Source organism: Pleurodeles waltl, chromosome 6, assembly GCF_031143425.1.
Source record: "Pleurodeles waltl isolate 20211129_DDA chromosome 6, aPleWal1.hap1.20221129, whole genome shotgun sequence".
Classification (NCBI taxonomy): Eukaryota; Metazoa; Chordata; class Amphibia; order Caudata; family Salamandridae; genus Pleurodeles; species Pleurodeles waltl.
Window position 1 is genome coordinate 1,608,004,829 of NC_090445.1, and position 20,177 is coordinate 1,608,025,005.

The 20,177-nt window shown below is 40.8% G+C and overlaps 1 protein-coding gene across 2 annotated transcripts in view; it reads left to right on the top strand.

Annotated features, from left to right (window-relative positions):
- The window catches only part of EHMT1 (euchromatic histone lysine methyltransferase 1), an 800,236-nt gene that overhangs the window by 17,569 nt on the left and 762,490 nt on the right, over window positions 1-20,177 (top strand). For both annotated transcript variants that reach the window (XM_069241478.1, XM_069241487.1), the window contains exon 2: window positions 4,466-4,578. In XM_069241478.1, the coding sequence (XP_069097579.1) occupies window positions 4,572-4,578 (7 nt within the window). In that variant the 5' untranslated portion in view covers window positions 4,466-4,571. The remainder of the gene's footprint in view (window positions 1-4,465; window positions 4,579-20,177) is intronic.

Genomic DNA, 20,177 nt, shown 5'->3' on the forward strand with positions numbered 1-20,177 from the left:
TAAAAAAAATAAAAAGATCCCAAAAGTCAGTTTTCTGTGGGACAGTGGGGGTGCTAGGATAGCTCTTCACAACCTACAGAGGGGAGTTTCTGATAGTGGCCTTGCTGTTCCCGACATTCACAAATACTAATGGGCCTTGCAGATCATAGTAATAAATGATTGGCTTTAGGCAGATAATCAGGAGCCAGCGATATGGGTTGACAAGGAAGTGATGGGCACCAGATACTATCTTGCACTGCTGTATAGCCTAGGATGCAGAGCGACACTACCAGTTCAGACTTGAATGATTGTGGAGGTGTGGTTGGAGGCACGAAATTCCTTGGATGTGCTGGGAAATTGGCAGAACCGACCCACTGTGGGACAGTGACATACTCTCTTAGGTGGGGGCCCTGACGGGTTTCTCCAGGTAGGGGCTTCTGGTCATTGACCGCCTTGATGACTTGTGGAAAGGGTCTGATCCCCATGCATTTGAGACACCCCAAGATGAATATAACCTGTTTGGAAGCAGAGCGGTATGGCTACCTACAGGTGATACATGCCCTGAGGGTGTATATAACTGTCGATGAACAGGTGGCCGAGTTCTTCCCTTTTGAAGAAAAGGCTCTTGCTTGATCCATTGCTGGATAATACCATATCATTAACATATAGGAAAATAATGAACAGCACCCCAGGCATACTGGGCACCCGGCGAGACTAGTTGGCGGCTGACTTGGGGCGATGGAGATGAACGATGAGGCATAGGGGGAGGTGCTGCAGGGCCCCAGAGTTATTGCGGGTTCAGATTGGCACTATGTTGCACCGGTCCTAAGATTTTGGACAAGAGGGTACCTTTATACATATTCTGTGGATATGCCTGGGTATTCAGACCTGGGAGGGAGTGCAGGGAGTTATGTCCATGGTTGTGGCATTAGAAGTCCCGATGAATGCAAGTGGCTTCTGAATGTACATGGGGAGAGTGGCTGGCCTAAATACTCAAATTTGTGGCTAGAGGAAGGGGCCGGGGTGACCAAAAGGAATGTAGCAAGGACTGTGAACATGGGGGCCCATAGGGATAGGAGCGACGAGAGTGATATGAAGAAGCTGTATGGTGGAACAGGGCTGGACGGCTAGGTTGTGCACTTGTCTATGAAACCTCGGTTACCTATGTGTCAACAAGCTGTACTGATGTATGCTATTTCAGTATGACTAACTCTGAAGGGTGTCAACTGCACTATGTTTTGCTGCAGTGTTAAAAAACGAATAAAAATGTTTTTTTTTTAAAAAGGTACTTTTCCTTTTTATTTTATTTTTGCCCTTGTTTTGTTTTGCCCTGAATTACCATTCCCCACTAAAAGTGAAAATGTCTGGGTGCAAATATGAGGGCAAGAGAGGGTTCCACCACGTATAGGCATGACACAGGATGTATCTGTAGAATCTAAAATAAAGTTTTAAATTTGTATGTGGAGAAGAGTACAATAGGATGATATGACATAGCTTGATACTCTTCTTGTTTAACATATGTGGCCTGCAACCCAGTTTCCTTCAACAGGCACATAGATGGTACTAGTCTGGCTGTTGTTTCCTTGTTTAATGTGTCAACCCACTTTACCTACTGGTTGCCTTCACTTTGAGTAACTGCACAAAGTCTCTCCATATTGTTTACATTATCTACAAGTAGTTCCGTTCTCTTTTAATTGAAAGCAGGTTCAAAGTGTACTTTTTTGTATTAACCTTAAATGACGACTACTTATTTTGCTTGCATTTTGCAGCTTATGTTATAAAATGTTACGTGAAATTGTAACATTGTAGCTGCTTGCAATTAGAGTACTTTGTTAGGTGGTGATTTGTAAAAATATTATTGTAAGCATCAGGCGGCCACGTTTAGGTCACTGCATATTTTTTTCCCTTTTATGTTTTTGTGGTATATTCCTGCAACAAAAGTAAAATAAAATTAACCATCACACCAGCTTGCCAAGGCCAGACACATTAGTTTTGCCAATGGTGGTTGTTAATGAATATGAAGTTCTGATTTCATAGTACCACTGTGCAAATAGAAAGAAAAAGTTACATGGACACAAAGAGAATCGTGCTACTTTGCCATGAGTATAATCACTTTCGTAGAAGATCCACCAACATTGCGGTAAATACACCATCTCCAGAGGTGTGTGTTTTTTTTATTTATTTTTATTAATTAATCTTTCAGAACATCTTTAAACCAAACTGCTGAATGATGTGTTTTTGGGGAAGGAGGAGACTGAAAGCTGTGCTAGAGGAGAGAGAAATAGGTTTGGGGGGGAGGGATACGTTTGGGGGGAGTGGGCACGTTGGAGAGGCCTCTCGGATTGAAGAGCTCCAAGGGTATTGAGTGAGCTACTGAATCGAGAGGTGAAATGAAATATATCACTGGCTACTTGTTCGCATACCCAGACCTTGAAAAATCTTGAAAATGTTACTAGACCTGCAGGTCAAGTAGCTTGAATAATCTACTTGACCTAACTGTAATGTACTTGACCCGGAAACGAGTCTCAAATTGTGTGATCCTAGGCAAATATTGTACTTTACAGTTGCCTTTTTCTTCATTCTCACCAGTGTACCATCAAATATGTGAGTACAGCATTTCTGCTGTAAAAAATCCTCTTTTGTTTGATTAAATACACTAAATGTGTGCTTCAGGTATAATAAATCTAGCACACATATATGGTACACATGATCCATGCATGACTTGCCTCTTAGTTTACTAATAGCTTTGCTATCAGGGCAGGAGTGTTTCTCTGTTTATGTTTAAACTCTCACTTGTAATAAATATATTATTAAAGCATCATGTGGCAGCGCACTGTCATTTACAGACAGTAAATTTCCAAGAAATGTCCAAAAACCTTCCCACTAACTTGCATCTTTACTGATAAAACTATAAAATGTATTAACAATAATCTGTGAAAATTAGGTTTCAGAAAACATTTTTCATTTGCACATCACCAAGTAAAGTGTTCTGACTTTTTTTTATCCTATTAAAATATTTTTTTCATCACACAGAAGTACAAGAAATGGTCTTTCAAAGCTACTGAAATATATTTAGAAATGTTTATATAGTTGACTTAGTTATATAAATGTTTTGTGTTAGGAAAAAGCTCATACCAAAAGCCTTTCACTTCATATAGGTCTGAGTCAGACAGTTCACCTTACAAAATCCTGTTACTCTGCAGTCACAAGGAAAAGTATTTCTCTTGCAAGAAGACAAACTATCATTTGATTGCTGTCTCTGAACACAGAGCAAATGTGAAAAGAATAAGATATGAAGGCATCTTGATTGCTAATTCAGTTTCTGACTGAACAGAACACCAGTTCTTTGTCCACTGTCAGAAGGGTTGAGCGGAATCTAAAAATAGCTCGACATCATAAAATAAAACTCGCCAATGCGAGTGGTCGAGTAGATGTTTTGAGCCCTGATACCTAAATGATAGGCGATCAAAAGTCCACGTCAATGTAAACTATGTCAGACTGTAGAAATCGAGCTGCGCTAACTGCATAAACGTCACTCGCTGTTACTGTCAACAGTAAGTACCGGTTTGACTCGATAACCTCTGGTGGAGTCAAAATGTTTGTGCCACCTCTTGGTGTGAAAAGAAATGGGACCTACTAATAATGGTCATTTTTAATGTTGCTATGTTACACAACGAAGTGTGGCTCCCACTTCAGTAAAGTGCTTGTGCGGTACCTGCATCCGTTTCCTTTTATATTGTGTGTTGACCCTAAAGTCTGTAAAAATCTTGAAGTGCTTGATAATCTGTAGGGATTTTTTAAGTGCCATTGTTTATTTCAAAATGGGGTGCCTAAAGACTATCATTTAATACTACAATCAAATACTTGCTGCCTGCCAATTTCAAGGAGCCCAAGGCCCTAGAGAGTAGCCTCTATGCATTCTTTTTCACACTGGGTGTCTCAGAGCCTGAAGGGGTACGACCTTAATTATAAAAGATTTCTTCACTTCTGTGACCTACTGCCATAGGTACAGTGGCGGAGGAATGCTCGCCTTGCATTAATCAAGGTTTGTTCTTAACCTAAAAAGTGCTAGTAACGCACAATGTATTGTTCTGTCTTTCACTCTTTGAATCCTGAGCTCCTCATCTACTTAAAAAAAGCTTTATCCCCTCCTCCCCACCCCTTTAATTAATTTTCTTATGTCTACAAAGCTGACATCTACTAAACCATTAATTTACTGTTTAAGTGGGTTTCCATAGTGAGACCGCCCAGCTGGTCCCATTGGTACCAATCCCTAAAATCTAGGTAATGGCCCGAATCTTCGTGCAGCATGCAGTAGGTATGAGTTGTTCTGAATTTATCTACCTAAATTTGTTATTTTTTGCTGCATCCAATGGTCTCTTGAACTCAAAGTTGAAAGCAAATTTGAGATTTCTGGAGGCATCAATCTTGTAATTTTAAAATTGAATTGTAGCAATTTCCCTAAATAATTACTTTTTCCCCACAGGCCTCCTTCTTACTTGTGTTTACGCTGAGACCGTCAAGGACTTCATATCTGTCTGCTGGCAGCCAAGGGATCTAAAGCAGATAAGTCTAATGCTCCTCCAGTCATTATGCGAGGTAGGTGCACAGTTTTCACTATCCGTAGATGGCGTTCTATCCTTATGGCTATATTAAACAGTTAAAGTATGATTTGGTCTTTACCTTGCAGTATGCTAAGGGCAGAGCTGTAGCAGTAGTCACTAGTGTGATGGGATGGCCTACAGTTAAAGTTAGGGGCTGAATTACAGTCCTTGATAAAGTGTGGGCCTTTTTGGAATACTGTCCCCCATTGATAGCACGCTCCTCTGTATCAGAAAGTGTGTGTGTTTGTTGGATATTGGTTCTTCCATGAGCAGGTTCTGGAATAGTTGTAGCCACTAAATTGTTGGCAATTATGATTAAGATGGGTGACCACGTGTTCTAATTTAATTCTACTTGCCTGTGGTAGGCAAAGATTTTTGCTGAAGGTCGTTTCAAATGCGAGGAACATTAATTTTGGTTTCTTGCACCAGTAGCACCTGTCCTTGAGCTAAGAGCTGCCAGTGAATGTGAATTCTTGTTGGGATAGTCAGAGAAAACCAGAATATTTCTCTAATAATATTTTAAAGTGATCATTGAAGTTCAGCAGTTGATTGTGCGATCTGTTCATGCATGTCTGAAAATATCAGAGGTGCTAAATAATGGTCATCTTTTGTGGTTGGTATGCACTATGAACTGGCTGCTGGGTGAGAAGTACAGCCAAAGTAATGACGCATGTTCTGCTGTAAAATTCGGGGAAATATTTAACAGTTTCATGTGTCTCCATTGCATGCCTTTTATGAACCGCCCAAAGGTTTGTACTGTGTAAGTTCGCACTGTGCTTACCGATAAAGTAAGTATAAGGTGCAGGAGAGGGTTCCATCAAATGTAGACCTGCTTTTCTAAGACACTTTTTTGTTTTCCTACTTGTGTTACATGTTGTTTTGTATAGTGCCTAACATACCTAACATCCACTTCAAAATGCTGATAGAATTTACTTGAACAGAGTGCTTGCAGGAAGTGTATGGGAGGAGTTTATTCCATGCACTTGGTCCTTGCACTCAGTGGTTACTTCCCTTTTGCTGAATTAGCCATTTTGTAATATTTTTCTGGCAGACCTCCGTCATTTTAAGGAAAATCTTTAGACAATTTTTATGTGTTATGTGCATAAAATATCGTAGCGCACTTCGTAATTTTGACCTACTTTACACATTCCATTTACATTCCAAGCAGCATATATGTTATAGCATTTGTAAAGTGCATAGCTGCCTTAGGGCTTCCCAGCACTAGGTAAGTAAAGCTGACCGTAGGATATACAACAAAGTGGTGAAGATGCTATTGAGGAAAAGGCCGGGCTTTAAGCCTTTTCCTAAAACTGGATTCGTCTTCCAGATGCCTTGGCTGATGAGGCATGAAATTCAAAAGTTTGGGAACCAGACATGTGAATGATCTACCTCCCCATCTTGCCCTCCTGATTCTCGGAGTTCTCAGTAAACGTTTGTGGGCTGGTCTTGGGATTTGGTCAGGCGATAGGGTGGAGAGGAGGCATTTGATCTTAGCTGGGCCCTTGTTATTGACATAGAGCTTTAAACTTAATAAACTTAATCCTTGCATCAATAAGCAGCAAGTGGAGATTCTTTAGTTCCTTCTTCACAGGTTCACAGCTAGATATTTTGAGGCGTAATCTAGCTGCTGCATTCTGAACTATCTGCAGTTTTTAATGACAAATTTTGGTGATCCTAAAAAAAAGTGTAATAAAGTCGCGAGACCACCAAAGATTGTATCAGTGTTCTTAATGAATTTTCCAGGAAGAGTTGCAGTATCTTCCGGATCATTCTAAGTAGTCTGAAACAAATGGCAGCAAGTTTTTTGTTGCTAGGGCATACATCACTAGGGTTTGATCCAGCCACATTCCAAAGTTCTTCATATGGGAGCTGGGGGTTGGGGGGAGACCTGTGCAGCTTGGCCAGTTGATGATGGGCCGGGAAAGAGGATTGTTCCCAAAGATCATTAGCTACTTCTTGCCACAGTTTAATTTTAGACACCAACTTGCCATCCATTTAGCCACTTTATCAATAAGGGCGCTAAAAGATGGTTTCACGAATTAGAGCCATTTGCAAAGGAAACAAATAGCTGAGTGTTGTCCGCATAGGAAATTAGGGATAACCCATATTCTTGTACAATGTTTGCTAATGGACGGGTTTAGATGTTAAACATCGTAGGGCACAGTGTTGAGCCAGTGGAACCCTGCACTTAAATGGCAAGATATCTGAGAAGCATGTGTTTTCCATGATTAAGAAGGTTCTGCCTTTCACAAAGGATTGTCAACCACTCCAGTGCTTTACCTTGAAGCCCCATTTATTTGAACCTTTCAACTAGGATTGTGTGATGGCCAGAGTCAAACGCTGCAGTAGTCCAAAAAAGCAGTGTCTAACTGCCAGTTGGCATCTTGTTAACTATCGTCAGCTCCTCGGTTTTTCACTTTTTGCATTGTGAATGCACTTGGAATCGGTTCGTGTCTTTTGGAAGACACTGATGGAACTGAATGTGTGGAATGGAAATGGAAGAAGGTGCACTGGGAGGAGTTGACGTTTGACAAGAAGCACTGTTGTCTAAAGATATTTTTTTTAGAATAACATATTTGCATTGCACTGCTCTTCGTTATTGCATAATCGTAAATTGTGGTACAAGTTACTTAAATCAGATTCCCCATCACCCTTTTCTTTTAGCAACTGCTACCAGGATAACAAAATTAGCAAATGGTTCTCAGGAAATTGTCAGTTGTGTATCCTGTCCATGTACAAGCATAGAATAAACTTTCCCCCTGTGCACGTATATTTATATATTATGAAAAATAAGACTACTCATTAGAGTGTCTGTTTCCACATTGCACAAGTGCTTTTAGTTCTCTTTGTGCTCCGTTGTCTGTGGTTACATTGCTATGGTTTGTGTTAGCAGACAGGCTGCTGGTATGTCTGATTTTGAATATGTGACTTCTTAGGACTGGCAGTTGCTGTTAACCTTAGCAGTGATGAACAGGTGCTCGAGAGTACCGCTTACACCTCACATTACTGAAGGCCCTATGTTTTTTTTATTTTTTATTTTTCTTATGTAATTATGCACGCTACTTAAAATATAAACCAAAGCATTCAACCAAACAGATTTAAAGAATAACAAGGCAGAAATTTTACACCGCCATATAAATGGGGTAAGAATCAGAGGCAGCTACATGTTTGCAACGATATGAGATGTGGCGCCATTGAGAGATGATTTCATGGGATCCTTCAATTGATTTTGTAGTTCAGCGAGGGCACTAAAGCTCTTGAATGTCAAGAACAAGTTCTGTTGGGAAGCAATAAGATGATTGCAGGTATAAATCTTTCCTGTTCTCTCAGAATTCACTACGACTTTTGATATCATCAGTTAACTTTATCCCAACTAGCAATAATGAGCACATATTGGTCATCCAAGAGAAAAGAACATAACCCAGGATCCCCAACACAAACTACTGGTCAGTAACCAGCGACCCCAACACTGAGCATATTGGTATAGCCACAGTAACGCTCATCTAGTCTATCTTTAAAAGTGCCTATGGAAGGACATGAGACCAAAGCCGGCTGATTTAAAACACCAGCAACCCCATTTCATTTCTTTTACTTTATTCAGACTATCCATCAGCACACGGACAGTGTCCACACCAATGATTGGAAATAGTCATATACATTTAGGAATATGGAATGCCAATTGCAGTACAACTCAATATCTGTCTCTCCTATAGTTCTTATAGTGGAGGAAAAAACGTTTGCAGATTAATATAATTTGAGACTGTCCAACATTTGTAGTTTATCTGGTGATGCACTGTGAAGTCACAATTAATTGGCACCACCTTTCTATCATTCTTCAATATTGTTTAGGATTTATGAGGATACAACTTGGAGGAAGAGGGGGACCGCGGTTTGTGAAACTTTCCTGCACATCCTGGGTTCGAGAGCAAGGAGTGAGCCCGGTTTCAGGAGGTTGCCATAAATAGAGTTCTATTGTTTATTCTAGAATGATGTAGATTTTATACTGAGACTTTGCTCTGGGTGTCTGTGGAATCCTGGGAGAGAGAACAGGGATTACAGCAGTCTTGTGTGACTGCAGGTGGGGCTGTCAAGCAATCTGAGTGCCCACTGATAAGAGGACCACAGCAGCGTGTAGTACTAGACCTAGGATGTAAGCATCGGTAGCGGGTGTATGTGGTGTCATTTCTTTTGTTATTGGGGTGCAGTGGACCGTGATTCATCCTTCTACTTGTTAGTTTTGTGTTTCTCTTATCTGTGCCTCTCCAGAAGTGCTCTAGCTTGCATATGGTGGCTTCTTATCTTCGAGAAATAAGCGAGTTCAAAGTTATGGTGTGGAAATCTTTCGGGCAGTCAAGGCCCTTAGGGGCGTTTAAAGTGCTTCGCTGACAGACAAGGTGAAAAGATAAGGTCTTCAGATATTATGAGTACCAATGGGAGAGGCTCAGTATGATAAATGTTCGGAGGAATGGACCCTTGATCTTGTGGTAGTTGCAGTTGCATGCACTTTTTCACCCTTGGCAAGTATTGTCTCTTTCGTGACTGCTCAGTGCCTACTCATTGGAGCTCACCTCATGTGTGCCTCACCTATACACTGCCTACACTTACATACACTGTAAGGGTAACTGTGAGAGGGGAGTGCAGTCCTAGGCCTACGAATGACACATGAAAGCTTGGAAATATTTTGCATCCAACGTTTACAAGACCACAAGTCACCTGGCACATTCAGTCTCTGCCCTTTCACTTAGGTGCACCTATCAGAAGTGAAGACATCTAGGAGCACTAGGAAACAGCAGGAAAAGCAAAGGTGACCCATGAAAAAGCAGTTATGTCTGAAGCATAAAGTCGGCCAAAAAATTGTTAGAAATCAAATAACTAAAACGTGTCCTGGATAAACTGACTTTAACCAATGTTGTATGAACCCTGTCTCACATTTACTCTTTTTGTTGATCTCTTGCCAATTCTGAGCCTTAACCTATAAGCCCAGTCATCGGCCAATGGGCGACGGCCTATGTCTCTCCCCAGTGCATATGTAGGCTATTGGCTGACACTGGGGACAGTTAGGAAGGTCCCTCTAGTGCTTTGTACTAGAGGGTTTCTTATTTTTTTTTGTCTCCCGAGGCTTGGGCTGCTTGGGAAGAGCCTGCTAATTTTTTTGTTTTGTCATTGACGATCAGTACGCAGGCACTCTGACATCATTCCATTACAAAAGTGAAAGGAAAACGAGTTGAAAGGCTCTTTTCACTATCACTTAATCATAGCTCAGGGCATATCTCAGCCCCTGAGCATGGAATCTTATTAGAGAGGTATCACTGGAAAGGGTAGAACCCCCCCCCCCCCCCCCCCCCCCTTTTGAATGGTACTTCTGCCCAGTGGATCCCTGCTTAGGGAATGACCACCGGAGAGCGATACTCAAGCAAAGATCACCCAGCTAGACACCAGAGATGGAGCGAACCACCCTTTAGACAAGGGCTTGTGGTTCCCCTCTGCACATTTGATTATAACTGCCCCCCCCCTCCCCTGGGGGAAGGAGGGGACAATTACCCATAGAGGTTGGGTGGGGTAGAAAGCCCACTAAACATCAGTTTTTTTTTTTTTTTTTTTTAAACATATAAAAATATATGGGTGGGGGCTGCTCACCAGGACATGGTCATGCTCCCCCACCCCAATATACATGCAACAGTCGTTTTGCCCCTCCCCCAAGGGGGAGTTGGGGGGGAGATTGACCCCAATCTGACCCCCTTGGGGGCAGTAAAGCCCACTAGACACCAAGGATTTTTTTTCTTTTCATGTATATGAAAATATAGGGGGGGGGCTGCCGCCAAGGGCCAGGATGGGCTAGGCCCCCATCCCAATATACACGCAACAATCTTTTTGTATCTTCTAGGGAATGCTGATGAGGTGGTTACCCTGATCTGCGGAAGGAGGGGGCAGAAGCGAACTAGACACCAGAGTTTATTTTATATGTATAAAAAATATAGAGGTAGAGGCTGCCCACGAGGACAAGGCCATGCCCTCACCCCAGAATACATGCAACAGTCTTTCTGCTGCCCCTCTCATTTATCTACCTATGTATACTCATTTCAGCTATCACCTATTACATTCCAGGATGGAGCCCTCTTTTCCCTTTCCCTTTTTTCTACTGTCTTTTCTCACTGGGAAGTCTGTTTTCCATTTTCATTAGCACGCTTCTCCTCATATAACACACCCGTTTGTTTTTAGCCGGTTTTATGCTCTAACAATGAGGTTATTGCCACATTCGGCGTGGACTTGACAGGTTAGTCTGTTTCATTGTATTTGTTTTCAACAGTTTAATTTTTAACATATGGTCAACCCCATTTCGTGTTTTAATGTACGTTCTCTTTTTGAGCGGGTTTTTGACAGCAGTATGTCTTATACTTAGAGTTAACGGTTACTGTATGTGCTGGGCAGTTCTCGATAACGACTCATGATGCGAATAATTGTCCCAATAGAGATAACAATGACTGTATTGCTTTTACAGAGTTACTACTGTCTATATACTCCTTTTAACTTATTTTTATGATTTTTTTAAATCTTTTATTCTAACCGGAAGACACGTATTCCTAACCTTGTTTTCTGGTAACTCACTACTAGAGGCTTCTCATGGCCCATTTCCTTTACCAATTGTAATGAACTTGTCAATACATTCACAAATGCTGGGAGGTAAGACACTGGGTTTCTTCGATCGCTGTTAGTTTATGGCATTGTTTTTTCCTCAATACCAAGTTCGAACATGGTTCACCAACATAGTGTGCATTTTTCACCTCTGTATCTATATTTTGGCTTTTATGTTTGGCATGGCTTTGCGGTCAGATAACGCCATTTGGGTAGACACCAAGGGTTTACTGGCATATTTTCTTACCCCTTTCTCCTAAAGAACAAATCAAGTACCAAAAAAATAATTATTTAATTGGAGTTTTACATTATCCTCCATTTTGTATGGTGTTTGTTTCACTTATATTAATACCCTAACTATATTTTCAGTTGTTCAGCGTTCCTTATCCACAACACACCTTTTCGTTTTTTGTGGTTCATCTCTTTTCAGACGGTTATGGGACTTCTCCTCTTGCATTCTTGGTCACTCACATATCTTTGTTTCTTTCATTAGTACAAATTCAACACATGTAGTTCCTCTTATTTATAGCACTATGAACTACTACATAAGGCTTTAGATCTCTATTATTTCTTACCTTTTGTCTACATATGTATATTGATCTTTCCTTTTGTGTTGCTCATATTGATCTTTGCAGCCTTGAGAAAGTGTGGATGATGAAACACGTGTTGGCTGCTTTCTTCGACATCTCATGCTTTGGAAGTAATACATTTCAAGTATTTACAGCGGCGTGTCTTAGACTCCAATTACTTGATATTATAGATGGACTTCTACGTATACTCTTTTGTGTGCCCTGGTAATCCTGTGAGGTAACTTCTGTTGGCTGGCTCTCCAATCAACACAATGCACACCCTGGGTGGTTGGATGTGCATGCCAGTGTGGTACCTAATTGAAGATTCATTATGACAATCCAAGCATTATTTTTCCATCTACTATATGGACTTTTGGAATGTGTTAGTATAATCACCTCTCTTTATTTAGATACCTGGGTATATTTTAAAAAAAATAGACTAGGGGTGGAGGCTGTCCATCGTTGGCATGACCATACCCCACCCCAGACAGGGCATGGGCTGTCTTTCTGCCCCCCACCCTTCTCCCGGTGGTGGATGGGGGTGAGTACCTCAAATCTAGGGTGTAGAAAGTCCACTAGACACCAGGGGGAAAAAAGGGGGTTGGGACTGCTCACCATAGGCATGGCAATGCCCTACACCCCAAAGACGGTATTTCTGTCCTCCTCCAGGAGGAGGATGGGGCAGTTACCACAAATTTGCTTCCTGGGGTTGGGAGGTGGCTGAAAACCCACTAGATGCAAGGGACTGCATTTATGCAGTATTGTTTGTGGGTCTCAACAATCTTTCTACTCTCCTGGCGACTGTTGGGCTAAAACCCAATATCTTCCTACTTTGCAAGGTGAATGGCTGAACGTTTTGGGCTTGGGTAGGCCACCACCTAGAGAAAACTACTGGACTCAGACATTTTAGAAAAGTAGATGTTATGGGGAGATTAGGGTGGTATACCTTGCGTGGATCCCATGACACTTTCTTACCCACAATGCCTTACATACCTCAACTCTGCCTAAAATCACTCATTTTCCTTGCGGTTTTGTGATGTAGACTTCCAGAACACACAGGGATCAACAAAATTCCTACTGCCTAGCACTCCCCCCGTACTTGTGCCAATATAAAAAATAAAAAAAACAATGTCCACAACATGTTTCCCATTGTGCTGGCTGAGCTAGGGCCCAAAAGCTACCCACTTTGGAAAAAGAAAAGGGTCAGTTTTCAGTAGAACAAATGTGATGTATCCATGTTGCATTTTGGGGTGTCTCCTGTCACGGGCACTATGCCTACCAACACAAGAGTGCCATTTTTATGGGGCGACTTTGGAGCATAGAATAGTAGAATGTTTATTACCAGTTGGATTCCACTGCATTTGTGCCTTCCAAATGTAAGCCAGTGTGTAAGAAAGAAGACATTTTGAAAAATACAATATAAATCATATGCTAGTAGGTGTACCCACAGATTCTGAGATGTACAAATAACAAATTTTCCTAAACTCCATATCTTATGCCAGTTTCAGAAATATACAGGTTTCCATGATACCCATTTTTCACTCCACATATTTTGCCATATGAATGGGTTTTACTCTGTACACAAATAACATTGTACAGTGCAGCTCATTTGTTGCTTCTGTGTACCTAGGGTTGTTGGAGAACCTACAAACCCTATATATCCCCACAACCAGAAGGGTCTTGGAGATGTAATGGTATATTGTTTTCGTACTTCAGACATCCTGACAAAACATTGGTCCAAATGGCGTTTTTTTTCTACTCATTTTTAATATTTCTTTATATTCAAGAAAACTTTGAAGGATCTACACATGTGACCCTTTGCTAAATTCCAAATTCATATAGCCGCCTTAGATCACCCATGGGTTTTGCACTGGTTTCCACCACAAACTAGAAGTAGGTTGAGAGCACAAAGAAAAATAGGCTACCTCCTCAAACAATGACGAAACTGTGTTTTAAGGTTATTTTTTATTCAGCACTGTATGTTCCTGAAAGCTGGGAAGATGGTGACTTTAGCACAGCAAACAGTTTTTTAATGTCATTTTTAGGGGGAAAAATACAGTTTTATCCAGAGCACCTTTTTTCCTATTTTCCCCCCATTAATCAACATTTAGCAATATTTTGCCTATTTTCTCAGTGCCCTCTAGGGGGAATCCACAAACCAGGGTAGCTTTGGAATCAATAGGATGTTGGGGAAACACGGGTGCAAATTTGGCATGAATTCCTTATGTGCAAAACAAGTTATGCAGCTCTAAGCGTGAACTACCCCGAATGGTGAAAAAAGAGCTTGGCACTTGGGGTGGGCAGCAGTTAAGGGGTTAAACATGGCTCATGTCCCATCCTATATTTAATTCCTGGTCTTCTTATCCCCTTCCTACTTTAATTTCTTCACTATCTGCTATTATGCAAGATCAAAATCACAATCACCACAATTTTGGACTGGGATGTATTTGCAGATATTGGTAGGGATTCCCTTTCTGAGCTTACGGAGTTTACTTAACACTGGGCTTCTGACCACAGTTCTCCACATTTTCAAATGTGGTATCACAGTCTGATAAATGTATGCAACATATCTCAAAATAATACTGACTTACAGCCATGTCAATAAGAGAAATGATGAAAGACCACAAAAGAACCCTCTGGAAGAATGTTCCAGCTCCTGGCACAAATAAACTGACTCTAGCTTGTTGTTCTCCTCATACCCATAAGAGCCTTTGCATGTGTTTTTTTTTTTTTTCTTCTTTTATATTTCCTTTTCATTTTTATACATTTCCTACCTCCTCTGCCCTGTGAAAAGCCCGCTACTAGGTCCTTCATAAATGTTAATTTAACACTCCCCAGTGTACTTGTGTTTTTTTATTTTTTTTTATCAAATAATTCTAATTGTGAATGTAAATAATAAGAAAATTGGAGCCCATTGCAGAAAAAGATGAAACAACAGTTTGTAAAACTTATTGTAAATGGGGCAGTGACAGTGCCTTATCCATCACCAGAGTGCCCCAACAAGCTCCAAGATAGCCTGCCTTAGATAACCACAACACACAGTGATATCTGATTTCCATAAATGAGTCCGTTGACACCCCCCCCCCCCCCCCCCCAATCAGGCCACGAACACCAAAAAGCTGAAAAGATGTAGTAACAAACACCATTTCATCCCTTCCCAATAAACAGCAGAAATTATTTTCCGTTGGAGACCCCTAATATAGTCCAACCCTGTTCAAAGCAATTAATTTATCTTTGTTGTTATTGACTGCACATGAAAGCAACAGTGATTTGGAGATTGAAACATCTTTTTCCTGAACAATGATAGCCTGTTCCAAACCCCTCCATATCAGTCATACTATCAACTTCTGCTCGTGAGACCACCATTGAGAGAGAGTCATAGCTAACTCTCTGAGGATACGTGATCTCATTTGGTAGCTCTTACACATGAAAGACCACTTACTTATATCAAAATAGGAAGCTTTTCATACTGTATAGGCCCTAACTATTCCTACAAGCAATGGCAAAGCGAACAGGTCTTGCCTTTTAGGACCATTTGCTTTGCCATTGTGTTTTTTGCCATGCTGTACAGCATTGAGAAGATGCTGTGCAGCAAGACGGAAAGCTGGGGGGAAAAAAATGAATTGACGCAGCTGCGTCATTTTGTAGACTAATGCACACTCTTTTTCATGCATAGCTGCAAGGTGACGAGTGCCTTTTAAAAAAAATATAGATAGATCTGTAAATAAATAAAAAGGTAGAAGTACTGCGAAAGCACTTTTAATGCGGATGAGCTAGCAGAAATTTGCTGGTTAGTCTTGTGCGCACAAAAGATTTGAAGACTGCAGGTTGGGTGAGGGGATCAGCAACAACTAGTGGAAAGGTGCGAGTGATCAGCAATTGGGGAGCAGGTGGGTGAGAGGCAGCAGAAACTGAGTGATGGGGTGAGAGGAGAAAGAATCAGCACAGTATGGAAAAGCACTCTAGCTAGAACACAGTTCAACGGGTGGGTGCATGGAGAAGCACATGAGTGGGTGAGTGCAATGCAGATGGGGTGAGGAGAAAGACGGGTGAGAGACAGCAACAAAGTTGAAAGATAAATACACAAGGGAGACCTATTAAAAAGATGTGCTCATGTGGAGTACTTGAACAAAATAAAGGCAGTCCCAGAAAATGATGTAGTGGAAGGACAGTAGTAATAAAGCTTAAGTCCTGGCTGAGTGACATCCGCAAGAAGAGGAAGGTAAGCGCACACAAAAGCTACTAAATAAAAATCAAGCAAATAAGTGACAATAAAGCCGAGCACTGGTAAGCAACGGACAGGCTCCAAGCCCACTGTAAGTTGAAAACAGGCCTTTCCACAACCAGACAGTGTGCACTGTCTGGCAGATGAGACCTAAAAAAGAGTTTATCTCTGCACCATATGGCATAATAGTTGACGTGAACTGGTACATGATGAAATACGCTGTACTCACACAAAAGGCGAATACATAGTGACTGAGTCACCTTACTCCACTTCTACCGATTGCCAGGTGTCATTCTAGAGCCCTCCTGAAAATGCAAATCAGAATCTCAGAAATGTGGGTATCAACTCAGTTCAATTCAACCTTATTCACCTTACAAAATAAATAAGCATGAAAGAACTGCAGTAAAACCAACAGTTAAAATCAATTCTCACCAAAATGCATGATACCAATTTAAAACATCAGAAGAATTAAAATTCATGACCCACCAATGAGGCAGACAAATTTACCAGTTAATATTAAAGATCAAATGATTCAAAATTCATGTTCTCCAAATAAGTTAAACATTTTCTGGTTTGAATTGAACGCAATATCATCATTTAATTACATTACATACCAATAATTCATCCAGTTTACTAAGATATAAAAATGCTGACTTATAGTTTATAAAGTTCGTAAATATAAAAAGTGATTTTAAAATATGCTTTCTCGCATTCAGATAAAATTGGCAACATTGATTAAGTGCAACATAGTTTGTAACATTCTTCCATCACAGGGACTTCAGCTTTTTCCTTGTTCCTATGACTCATTTTAGGAAAGGCCACCATATGATGTACAAGGCCTAGCTGAAAGTAAGTTAAGATAGTTCTGTGATGCAAATTTGAGGCTATAAGCAAATGCTGTTCAATGCCGTCCAAATATTCACTGAGAGCTTTGTAGTTAAATAATGGTACATTCTGCTCTAAGCCTACTCTCCTGTGATCTCTGCCTAATCTAGAAAGTGAGGTTTAAAAAAAAAAAAAATTGGGGCAGTGTAGTTTCTCCGTTGACTTATATTGAAGCAGAATCATTTTTAAGTGTGAGACAGAATAAACAAAGGCATTTTTGGCTTAAAAATATGTGAATCTCCCTCCTAGATCTGACTTGTTGGCATGTATGTACATGCTTAAGCCTATTCTGAGCATCTTGTGTTTCGTAGGTAAAGCAGAGATCAGTGCTGTTTTACAAAATATTTAATGACTCATTGGAATATGAAATGTCCCCAGCGCATCATCTGCGATTTTTCACACCTTTTTTGTTTGTAATTCTGTAGATAGGCCTTATTATAATAAATGATTTACATTGAGGAGGGCCCTGTTTTTGACTTTGTGGGAAATTAGTTGGCTTGAAATGTCCAGAAAAAAAGGCTTCTGTGGATTATTAAGTTAAGTTTCTTTGTTTTGCAACTCTGATATGCTCAAAGCAAACATCTCAAATCACTTTCGAAAAAAGCAATTTGGAACTTATTAATAATGGTTAGAAATTCAGACTAAAATTCTTTGTGAGAACATGATTTTTTAATAATCACCCTTTGAACTATTGACGAGATCATTCAGTGGTGATGGTGCTTTTTTAAAATTATTATTTTCATTTATTAATTCATTTTTTTAAAGCCGTAGTGGAAGTGTGCCCCTGCTTAGGCAATGCTACCATCACCTAAAAGCTTAAATATTACATTTATAATTTCAGTGCTATTTCTGTTTGGTTTATTTATTCTTTTTGTATTCAATTAATTAGTCCAGAGATTCTCAATTCTGCCTGGGTGAGACAGTTTAAGTTCTATATGAAGAAGCTATTTACGATCAGTTTTCCTTAAATGTTCAGCAGAGCGCTTCTGAAAGGTTGGCCATAAGATCTTGTGTATTATATGCTGGCCATTACTTTTAAAGATTATTTATGCATCATCAAACGTACATTAGTTGAGGTCAAGGTTCAACTGCTTTTTAAAAAACACAGCTTTGTGGCCTTATTTTCAATTCAACTTTCAAACAGAACATCAAGACTTTCTTCATTTTGGTGTGGCAGAAACTTAGTGATCCCATGATAAAGGGCAATACTTGTTGACTCAGTTAGGAAAATCTATTATGTTAGTATGTTATGCCGACCTTTCTATGTTTGGAAAATGTTTTTCGGTATAAACAAAGTATGTCAACTGCTCCAGTCTGTCTCTATGGGAGGACAGTCCTGATCAGCAGGTTTAGTTAAACAAAAAAAAATACTTTTTTGTGTATTAAGTCGTTCTCCAAACACGTTTCCAAGATGGTTGTAGAGCAGATGGTATACTTATTATGGCGGCACACTGCTGAAGTTTTTGGCTGTTCAGTGCTTCCACTTAATGCAGTGTCGCTTCCTGGAACTGCTTATTTGACCGGGACATTTCTTAACTATTTAGCAAGAATAAGCTGTCTACCTTTCAGTGAAGATTTACCGTAAAATAAGAAAAACTAAAATCCTGTTTTGTGCCGATGAGGACACTGCCTTGAAAAATGCACAGAGATTTAAGGACAAGGCGCCCAAAATGATAATCGTTTGCTAGGTTTCACACAAGTTACATTATCACGTTGGCTATATTCTCAGTGTGCCTAACGGCTAGCCCTGAGAGTTGGAACTTTCCTTGTTAGTACAGAAAAATAAGTTAGTTCGTCCTTCTCCCACTGTTTTAAAACTTGTGAATAAAGTGCTTTTATCACTTGAGTTTGCCTACTCTTCATGACATTGATTCCACACTTGCTGCTTTTTAATAGAGGGAAGGAAGCTTCACTTTGTTTCAGTCTCAAGAATATTCAGTTGTTTTTGTCAGTAATCCTTGTTTCAGGAGCTGAACGCCATTTTCTCAACCTGAAGAGTAACTATGCCCATGTGATTGCAAAGGGGAGTGTGGTCAAGAGAAAGAGATATAGGCAAGTGAGTACTCATCAGCATGAACAGACCCTCAATATATTACATCCGGCAGTGGATAGCACTGGTGGCCCCTTCCTTTGCTGTCCTAATTTAGATGTGGCAATTGACATATTCAGGCCACAACTTTCATGGTCTGGCTGTTTCCTTTTTCTACAAACCCTGCTGCTGGTTTTTCTCTTTTTTTTTTTTTTTTCCTTTTCATAGGCGAACACGGGTCATGCATTTGCTCCATGACATAGGCCGGTACCTCATAGTGGTGGAAGTGTAAGCCTTCACCAGGAGCTAAGCAGCACAAGTGTGGTGGCAGCATACCTTGTAGTGATCAGTGGTAGTGAACATGATCTTTTTACCCTGTGTCACTGGAGTGAGGTCTAGAGGCTCACTCACCTTTTTAAAAGTTCCACTCCTGTGTGCTTAACTTGCCTTTGGCCTACATCGGGTAAATGTGGAGTGTTGGGCAGCGCAGTATTAGTGATCCTGCATTGGTTGTATGTGTTCCTGGGAATGGTACAATGCAAGGATGGAGAAGTGTTGTGCAGTACATGTGTGGTTAGTCATGGCTGTATGTATGGCTGAGAGGAATACATTACGTGAGAGAGATATTGCTGTGTAGTGTGTGTGTGTGTGTGTGTGTGTGTGTGTGTGTGTATAGGGACTGCATGTGCTGGGCATGTGTGTGATTGCATGAAGTTTAATATATGAAGGGTGTAGTGTTGTGCAGTGCACACAAAGCAAGTGTGTTTGCTGGCAGTATGTGTGTGGTTTAAAATAAGCACACCCTGGTTAAATATAGGAAAGCTTCAGTACTGAAGAGTGCACACACACTGAGTGCCCGATTTTGAGTTTGGCAGCTCTTAAACTCTGTCAAACTCCTGACAGGGTGGCTTCTGCCTGTGCGGCGACCTTCCCGCCGGAGTTAAGAGTTTCCCGCTAAGTTAGTGGGCGGAAACCTGAGTTTCCGCCCGCTGGCCTGGCGGGAAACAGGCTACAGCATTGTCTCTGGTTCGTAATCGAGCTGGCGGCAAATGCTGTAGCCTGCAGGATACCTCAGCACCCTCACAATGTTCACTGTCTGCAAAGGGCTTGGGGCCACCTGCACCCATTCCCTGCCAGACTTTTCATGGCGGTTCTACCCCCTTGAAAAGGCTAGTGGAGAATGAGGTCATAATCCCCTGGGCTGTGCTGCTTGTGGCGCTGCCCTGGTGGATTAGGACCGCCACCTACCTTCA